Genomic DNA, 9,899 nt, shown 5'->3' with positions numbered 1-9,899 from the left:
TTTCCTTTGTATATGTACATTATCCTAAAACAGGGGTCATTACAACACTCGTCACTAATTTATTCTGTGCAAAATTAAAGTCCGACAAAAATGCAGAGATTAAAACATTTTAAATCAGTTTGTATTCGTGACGGCGGTGCTCAAACATCTGGCCGCTTCTCATGGTGTGCAGCATTTTGAGGACCTTCACAGTGACCTCCGCTTATCCTCTCTTCCTGGGAATATCATTATACCATTGTCAGTCTATCCACACATCTGCCTGGAAAAGCCAGCCGACTGCATCTGGTCATTTGACTTTACGTAAGGGGAGCCTTGATAGTGATTAAAATGGCTGCTCTGTGCACTGCAGGATGTTCTCTTTTAACATCAAAATTGGGATCAAATGAGCTGCCTCTCTGGGGGTGGCTTGTTTGTGTATTTTTGGAGGCGTGTGTGCGAGGAGAGGCTTCTTCCTAATTTAGATGCATCCCCTCAGTATTGTCACTCATGTCGGTGTTGTCATGACAACTAAGGAGGCAGACCGGTGAGTCTACCTCAATTTTTCAGTGGAGTTGACTATTTATAGACGCCGCTTCCCTCCTTTGGCTGGGGCTTCTGACAGAGCAAACATCACATTTTGTCTCCCCTCCCTGCGCCATTGCTTTGTTGCCGCCAACTTTATTCTTCATATTTATGCATTATGCACGTACACATGTACACTGATAAAAAATCTGTTATGCTACCAATGTAGCATAGAAATTGAGAAGTTCTTACAATTACAATTGTCAGGCAAAAAAAAAAACAAACAAAGAATTGGAAAGGACAGGGTTTGTGGTTTTTGTAAACAGAGGGGCTCAGTTCAGATTTAAATATCATAAATACAACATTATTGTTCCCATTGAGCAGGTGTTGAATGCTCTTACATGATCCAACACTTTGACCTTGTGTGAAATGAAGCCTACTCAAGTGAATGAGGAAATGACACGGGACAGAACACATAACCAACTTTAGTCGCATTTCCACCCAAAGTACCCAGAACCTTTAGCCCCAGGAACTTCTTTTCAAGGTCCAAGAACATACTTCAAGCTGATTGGTCGTTTTCTCACTGCAGTCTTGGAAGGCTAAGGTACTGTGTCCACCTAGCGTTTTTTTTTTTCCAGGCAGTAAAGTGCTGGCTGTGCTCTCAGGAGCACCGCTGAGATAAAAGCGCTGCACATCCGTCCTGTCTCTATGACAACAGTATGTCGAAAACAGCCACTGCATGACTGACACTGCTCCGTTTCTTTATACTCTCTGGTTGTTTTATTTGGATAGTTTTTATACCCGATCAGACACGAAGCAAAGAGGATGCATCCGTAGGAGGCAGAAATACGGGGAATATCGTTTATTTTAAAAAGAGCACCGATGACGTTCGCGGCGCCTTTCTGAAGAGTCGAAAGATTTTCAACTCGAAGCGCTCGGAGCGGCCACACAAAACAGATAGAGCGCCGCCTGCTGCTGCAAACGTGCTACCCTGTTTGAAAAAAATTGAAAAAAGAAAATTCAGAATATAAACGCTATGTGGACACAAGACCTCCATAAACTAAATAGGATAGTGCTTATTAAACATGTGCAACTATACAACAACCATGATGACATGTTCACAAAAATCCCAACTATCTCTTCAACTTTCTTTCCTCTGCATCCACATTTCAATGTTAAAGCAAAATCTCGTTCTTGGTAGCCGATTCTTTTTCTTTTTTTAATGGTAGCTGAAAACAAATGCTGCATGTTCAGATTCAATCAGAAATGTTCCCACACATTCCTGTTCTTTGCAAAACAATTTGGGGAGTTCAAATTAAGTTCCCAGTAATTGAAGTTCGACCCTGGAGCGTTAATGTATAGAGCTCCCTCTAAAGTCCCTGTGGTGGAAACGCGGCTATGGTCAGGTGATCATTTGGATGTTTTAAAGTTGGTTTTGAGGAACGAACCAGAGGTCTCCTGAAGTAAACATTCTTTGAAGTATAAGTTGGAAGAAAAGTGTGAATTAACAACAATCATTAGAAAAGTGGCCAGACTCAATAAAAGACAAAACCTGGATGAAGTTTTTTTTTTTTTTGGAAAGAGCTACAATAAGTTTCAATGTTGTATCAAATAGCTTTCATTTGAAACCCATGTGGATCACTAAGTGCAGAATAAAGTGAGTATCAATGTTATAAAATGTTTCTGGGCCATTAAAAAGACAACAGTTCTGCTTGTAAGAGAGGGAGTCATTTTGGAAGTTAAGTGTCTTATAGAGACTAAGGTGCATCTCAAAGGAAGCTCAAATATGATGAAACCAAACGGCGACCATGGACACAGAATTAAAAAATTAAAATTAAAAAAAAGTATGAATTTAGTTAGATCAGTTGGTCTGAAACTTTGGAGAAAACGCTTACTAGCTTTGTTGCTTTGACAAAATTGATACCACAGCATGTGATTTAAGCGTAAGCAAGCGGTTAGATTTAGAGAGCTAAACTTCAACATTTCTGTCAAACAAAAAGTCAATTTAGAGTTCATGTAACGACTTACCGTAGTTAGAAAGTGTTGGGCTAATTGGCGAGCTTAAGATTTGCTGGTAAGTGGATTTGTTTGACGGTCGAGTCACACAAGCCGTTTCCCGTTTAAACTACCGTTAGCTAACCTGCTGCTCGCTGTAGCTTATATATCAAGTGGAATGATCTTCTCGTCTCGACTTTGATGCCAGTTTATAAGGTTCACCAAACTGAAGCAGTCTCAGTAAAAGAATTCAGTGATGTTAATCCTACATTTATGAAGACAATGCTAAAAGCTAAAACTGTTTTTTATGTTTCAATGTCCTCAATCAGCTAATGGCTTTTCGTTAGCAGTTAGCACTCCACTACATTGTAGCGGTAGCGGGGGTGCTAAAGTTACTGATACTGATTGATAACGTTACAAGACATAAATTCCTAGCTTACAGTAGCGTAAGCCTGCCAACTGTAGCGGGAAGCAGCTTGCTGCTTAACCATTATATAAACTTAGAATTGATTGAATGCTAACGACAGCGCTATTAGCCATCAGTGATGTTAGCTAAGTATTGGCTGAATGCTGTCATATTAGCTGTTGTGACTTAGCTGTGAGTAATTAAGGACCTGTGTCTAAAGACGATGCTTTTTGCTAACGACCTCCATGTCAGAGTGCTTCTCACCAGCGCTGGGTTACGAAAACTAACTTCTGTCATGTGTGTTTAATATTCACAGTAATTCAAGGAAACATCAGTAAGAAAACATGAAACCGATGACAAGGAGTCATGTCCTGGCATTAGCAGCGACAGGGATTTGAACCAGGGACCTCCTCGCTGTGAGGCAACAGCGCTAACCCTGGTTACGTTCATACCCTTTATAGTGAAAGATCAGCTTGGTGAATTTATAAACTGGCAACTTGGTGTCATTCTCAGTGAGGAAGGGATTGTGCACATTTCCCTAATAGCCAACTATACGTTTAGAAAATAGACCTGCATGTACGGCATCAAACCAACTTGGTTAGTAATGCAGTCAACCCCAGCAGTAGTCTGAAGGAACAAATTATTCAAGTGGTTGCAAGCAAATAATAATAATAATAATAATAATAAAAATGCTAATCACAGAAAGCACAGCTCAGTACAGAAAAAAATCTGCTTCTTTGTCATGCTTTATCAAACACAGGTTTAAAATATGCATATTTAAGAATATTCATGCATATCCACACATAAACAACGTCTATGCATAGATACACACATACATATATTTATATTTGTATCTATGTAATCAAAATCTTGCCATTGAAAAAGATGCAACAGCATTTACAAAGGAGGTGTACATAAATAGGATGCCGTGGTTCCAGGGTGTAGCAGCACGATGGGAGAACAGAACGCTCTTTAAGAGGAGGAGAGTCCAAAATGAGATTCAGGAGGAGTTTGGTCTGTCACTGATGTATGTAGGAGTCTCTGGCCCACTCCCCTGTGTCGCCCCTCTTTTTGGGAGCAACCTCCCCCTCTCGGTCCCTGTCTCTGTCCCGGTCATAGTAGTGATGGTGGTGGTCGCGTGTCGGCCGGTGGTGATGGGAGCGCTGCTTGTTCCGTTCGTTATGGTCCTGCTCGCGCTCCTTGGAGCGGTGGTGTCCCGTACTGTGGCCAGCCTCGTCCGCGCCACCACGGTGATGGTGGTGGTGGTGATGGTGGTTGTGGTCCCGGTGGGGCAGTGGCTCGTAGCGCTGTTGCTGCTGGGGGTGCCCCTCCCCTAGATCCTCATCCTCCTCTTCCTCTTCCTCCTCTTCCTCCTCATCCTCTTCCTGGTGGAGGAGCTGAGTGCGCGGCTCATTATAAGCAGAGTCCTTGCTCTCTCGGCTTTCTCGGCTCTCTCTGCTCTCAGGGGTCTCAGAGTCCAAAGTCTCCTGTCGGGAGAGACCCCGCGCTCGACTGCTGTGGTGGTGGTGGTGGTGATGGTGGTTGTGTTCAGTCCTAGTGGAAGACGAACGGTGGTGGATGTGCGGGGGTCTCCTGGAGGTGTCTGTCCTCAGAGGCCTCTCCTCCTCGTTTTCCTCCCCGTCACCCTCGGCGTCGGCATCAGCCTGGTCCTGGCTCTGGTGGTGGTGGTGGTGATGGTGGTGCTGGTGGTCCTCTCTGGAGCCCTTCCTCTCCTCTATTGCTCTGTCTCCTCTCTGCTCAATACTGCCACCCTGAAGCCAGTAAAACATGTAAGTCAGTGAGCTGTCAGAAAGAAAGAGAATTCACCGCAAAAGCAACACACACACACACACACACACACACATGCATATCTCACGTCAACCTGGTTGTTTCTGATGTGTGCACACACAGCGTAACACACATGAACACACACTGCTTAAAAACATCTTCAACCATCCACTTAAGGCTTCTTTTCAGATGAGTTGAAGGTATTTTCAGTCCCCAGAATCAGAGCGGCTTCTTGCAGATTTCTCTCTCAAAAACTCACCAAACTAACAATCACCTCATGCTCACTCATCCTCCTCCTCCTCCTCCTCAATATCAGGATACTCTCCAGTTTCACTCTTACATTTCCCATTGAGATGGCAGTGAATGGAGAGAGGGTAGAAGTGAAGGGGTTAAACATCATTCACACACATATATGTGACATTCTACTTTTTTGTGTGTTGTTACCGGCAGTATTAAGTCACACCATAAAAATGCATTCTGTCCATGAGTAACTACACATTTGATGGTCAAGATATCAAAAACTGCATTCAAATTGCCTCTTCCTGGGGCGTTTAGCTCGCTGCACATTATTTCATTGTCTATTTTAGTCGAGAACTGCGCGTGGCTCGTGGTAAAAACAGCCTAGTCTTCTATTCTGTAGATTTTCTGCACGATAGATGCACGCAAGACACCCTGTACACTGACAGTCTGAAAGCTCTGACTAGTTAACATGCAACAGCCAGCAAGTCTGAAACTTAAGTATCTGTATCCCTAAAACTATAAAAAAGTGTTATTTGAGAAAATGTCCTTCTCTTTATTCAGAAAAAGGTGCAAATGTTGTAATGAACACTGATCATTTCTGCGAGTGACCACAAACATACTGAGGATGCTGATTATTTTACTCGACAGCAGCTGGTTTTGAAATGCATCCAGTTTATAAACACCAACACTGAGGCTCATTTTAATAGACAGGGGTGGTCTTTCCTGCAAATTCAAACATAATCTTTGTTTTCAATATAAGCAAACAGCAGCACAGCAAAAAGATGGTAGTTGATGTCCAGCTTAATCAGGAATTGTGCTTTTCTTTTGAGAAATTTACACACGTTCAGCTCTGATATGCAATCTTCAATCTTCAATCAAAGCATTATTAACTACAGCTTATTTTTCTTGTCTTCTAGCACCTCCTCTCTCACTTCCCGTCTTGCCTCATACCCCTGCACTGCTCTACTTGAGACCCCCCCCCCCCCCCCTTTCATGGCTCAGAGTTTTTGCTGTACTTGTACCTGCACGCCTGAGGCCGGGGCTGCACTGGAGGGCAGAGCGGCTGTGGGCAGCTTGGTTAGCACGAGGTTCGGGGGGCTGTTGCTGCTGCTGGAGGGGTGAGTGCTTTTCCAGTAGGCCTCCAGGTAATCCGCCATGTGCTCACATGCGTCCTCCAGCTGGTTCTCATCGAGGATGATGTCGAACATCTCCTGCAGGTAGATGAGAGGACGCAGACAAAGATGAGGAAATTAAAGGGAATCCAGCAAACAAAGAAAACGACATGATGCTGTAGAATACATTCATAACAAAAACTGATTCTAGGTCTTTTTTTTAGAATCCTAAATATAGCACAACTGATCAAACTATATAACACAATGTAAGAGCAATGCTGCAATTAACTATCTTTAACTGTGACTCCCTAAAGACACAGACTGCTATTTGAATTTAATTAAGCCTGCACTTTCACGCGCCTTGAGTGCTTACTTTACTCTCTGAAATAATTACAGAGTAGTGTGCAGAATGAAGACAAAGAACAGGCGTGAGTTTTCATAAAACATCTGACTTCAGACATGCATGAAACATAAACATGGAGCCAGTACTAATACCATCCCCAGACGGACATAACTCTGTGTTGGACTGGAAACACGGGGTTGAAATGAGAGAGATAATCAGGTCGACTGTGCAGACTTACAGGAGGGCACTGAGCCAGTTTGTCTGCGGCCACCATCTGGACGTTGAGGTGTTTGGCCTGAGACTTGCCTCTGGACTTGATGAGCCTCTGCAGCACCTGCGGGTAAATTAAGGACAAAGGGCTAATGAGGTCATGGTCGCCTTATTGGAAAAATGAAGACCCTCTGTCTATAGAGTATAAAATGAAATAAGAGCTGAAGCTTCTTTCAAAGTCAGGCCATCAAAGATTCAAAATACATTTAGTCAATACGTTTAATAAGTTTTACATTTAGCTTCTTGTGCATTTCTTTAGTCTTTCTGATTCATGCTTTTTAATTCTTCCGCTGCTACTCAGATATATGTCTTTGATCTCAATCAGCGGTAGACGTCTTTCTGACTCTGCGCATTTCTTTAAATCATTATCAAACCTGAAATCAGCAGGGATGATCAGATGCTGACTCAAGTGACATCACTTGTAGCCAATGATCAGATTTAGAGGCGCAATACAATTTACTGACTCATCATGTGTCAGTGAGAGGGGTCATGTGACGTCGTACCTAACGGGAGTGAGACCAAAAATCAAACGCAATATTTGACTGATTTGACGATGTTTAGGTTTGGATGATGGTAAGTGGTAAATATACTTGAGCTTGTTTAGCGCTTTCTTAGGGTTCTGAGTACCATTTGCTTCAATACTTCATGAGTCCTCACGGTGGTGCCCTCTGACATGTATCAGGGTCTCTTTAGGGGCACTTTGCATCCTTCAGTTCATTACATATTCTGATGTATCCATCATATGATATATCAGTTATCACATGATTGATAGAAACTTTATTGATCCTGAGGGAAATGTAAAGCATCCAGAAGCAGCTTACAAGACACCGGGGGGCAGCGGTGGACTAGTGGTTAGTGCGTGTGGCCCCATGTACGGGGGCTTTAGTCCTCCAAGCAGGCGGCCCTGGCTCGACTCCAACTTGTGGCTCCTTTCCCACATGTCCCCCACTCTCTCTCTCGACCTGATTTCTGACACTGTCCTATCTCTAAATAAAGGAATAAAGAGCCCAAAAATACACCTTAAAAAATATGCCGTTTTGATTTAAAGTATTCATCTCGTGCATCCTTAGCTTTGTGTTCTCCAATGTTCTGCTACTCAAAATACCAGTTTGCTTATTGTTCACTGTTCGCTGTATTTAGATTCACAGCTCGGGAGCAGCTCAGTTACACATGATAGTCATCGTCGTCATAAACCATTTAACTGAAACATAAATGGAAGCAGAGGAGTCATCACCATGATACACGCGTTTATGACCTCACACTTGACTGTCAGACGATCGTTTCTGTAAACCTCACTCACCTTTGGGGAGGTGATCTTGACGTAGACGATGATGGGGGCGAGGGACGTCTTCCCCAGCTGTGACGGGTGGTTGATGGTGTCCGCGTCCAGAACGACCAACTGTAACGTCCGAGCCAGTTCAAAAATCCGCTCAATCTCACTCTGGACTTCAGCTGAAGAAGAAGAAGAAGCACATTGGGTTAATAGAGAGGTTTGATTTTATTTAGAAACACAACAAGAGTCATGTCTTTATCCTAAGTTTAGCATAACGCCTGAATACAGCTAGCCCTGCTCTGTGTAAACATAATCAACATCTCATATCTAATCTGCATCCTGACTTTGGGGACCAGAGTAAGAGACTAATATCTCTGAGAGGAACGATGAAATATGGCGTCTTATCATCTAACAAAAACTGTCTGTAACGTCTCACATAATCCCACTCCAACAGATAACGACAAGACTGCAAAAAACTGTCCTGGAAATATGACGGCAAGACTCGATTTAAAAAAAACAGCCAAGTTTCACGACTCCCCGTCATGACAAAAATAAAAGTAAACCAATAACGTGAAAACAGTCCGACCAAAACGAGTCACAGATCCGACATTTATTTTTTTAAAGATTTGTTTTTTGGGCTTTTTGTGCCTTAATTGGAGAGATAGGAGAGTGGATAGAGTCAGAAATCAGGTAGAGAGAGAGAGAGAGAGAGTGGGGAACGACATGCGGGAAAGAAGCCACAGGTCAGATTCGAACCCGGACCGCCAGCTTGGAGGATTATAGCCGTCATACATTTGGCGTGCGCACTAACCACTGCGCCAACAGTGCCCCGACAGATCCGTCAATTCTGGCAGAATTTTTAATTGTATCATTAAACATGGAAGGCTTCACTTACATTGAGCGGATGTCTCTTTTTGATTTAAGATCAATCAATGAAATATCCCATTAAGGTGAAACCAAGTAATGAAATCTCGCTCTCCTGTCGGTTTTTCTTTAGAAAGATGAAGATGTCAGACTCCACAGAGCACAGAACGGCTTGTTAGGCAGGTTGGATATATTTAAGATAACGTGTGCCATATAGACTCCAGGTAGCTCTTACTTTAATTAAAAATCTTTGTTGAAAGTATTCAAGGTGTTTCTTTTTTTTTTTTTTTTAGCTCTGAACGTGTCTCCTTCCTAATGCATCTTTAAAAAGTCAGCAGTGGAGGAGGAGGAGAAGTTGCCTTAAAGCTTTCCTTTGAGTTCTTTTCTGGGACTCTGGCAGCACATTGTTAAAAAAGACCGAGGTCACATCGTTGAGTTGTAGTCTGCTGATTAAATATTGATATGAAATACACTTTTTGCCTCCAGTACAAGCTTCTCCTGGGACTTTCTTACTCTGCTGCAGGCACAGACTGATTCTTAAGATGATACAAAGCTAAAATTAGCCGTGTCACCTCAGTTTGACTCAGGATTCTTATCACATCTAAACCCCAATCAACCCCTCGTCCAATCAGAGCGGTGCTTGAACTTGTTATCAAGCTCTTTATTTCTCTCTCTCTATCTTTCATTCCTCCCTAAAGGACCTGGTCAAGGCCGCTCTTGGCCGGCAGGAGTTATCATTAACCATTTTTTAAAGGTTACTGTAATCGTTTCCTTCCTTTTCTACACAAGCTGCCCTCCTTGAAAACATTATAAATCAAAACACCAGATGTTCCCAGGCACTGCAGTGATTTGCAGTCCAAACATACCCAAGTTGGAGCGTGTGTTTGAGCGCTCGATGATGGCGTGCTTGCTGGGATTGTTCAAGACCGAGCGTTTGGCAAGAGAAATGTCCGCCGTGACACGAGTGATGGATATTCTGAAACGAGAGATAAGGAAAATACAGGGTTATGGAACGGACTCTGACTCGATTTGTTGCTGTTTACCGAGACCAAAACAAAAGGAGAAGAGAACTGCTGTGAAACTCAAACACCAACAAGAGTTTTTAAA

General features: G+C 42.9%; 1 protein-coding gene across 7 annotated transcripts in view; it reads right to left on the bottom strand.

The window, feature by feature from the left end:
* Positions 1-641: 641 nt before the first annotated feature.
* The window catches only part of cacnb2a (calcium channel, voltage-dependent, beta 2a), a 62,821-nt gene continuing 53,563 nt past the window's right edge, over positions 642-9,899 (bottom strand). For all 7 annotated transcript variants that reach the window (XM_020647520.3, XM_020647524.3, XM_020647522.3 and 4 more), the window contains 5 exons: positions 9,659-9,768; positions 7,956-8,107; positions 6,624-6,719; positions 5,953-6,141; positions 642-4,674 (listed from right to left, as the gene is read on the bottom strand). In XM_020647520.3, coding sequence (XP_020503176.2) covers positions 3,922-4,674; positions 5,953-6,141; positions 6,624-6,719; positions 7,956-8,107; positions 9,659-9,768 — 1,300 coding nt within the window. In that variant the 3' untranslated portion in view covers positions 642-3,921. The remainder of the gene's footprint in view (positions 4,675-5,952; positions 6,142-6,623; positions 6,720-7,955; positions 8,108-9,658; positions 9,769-9,899) is intronic.

Source organism: Labrus bergylta, chromosome 20, assembly GCF_963930695.1.
Source record: "Labrus bergylta chromosome 20, fLabBer1.1, whole genome shotgun sequence".
Taxonomy (NCBI): Eukaryota; Metazoa; Chordata; class Actinopteri; order Labriformes; family Labridae; genus Labrus; species Labrus bergylta.
The sequence above is the reverse complement of the archived record's forward strand: the minus strand, read 5'-3'. Positions and strand labels throughout refer to the sequence as shown.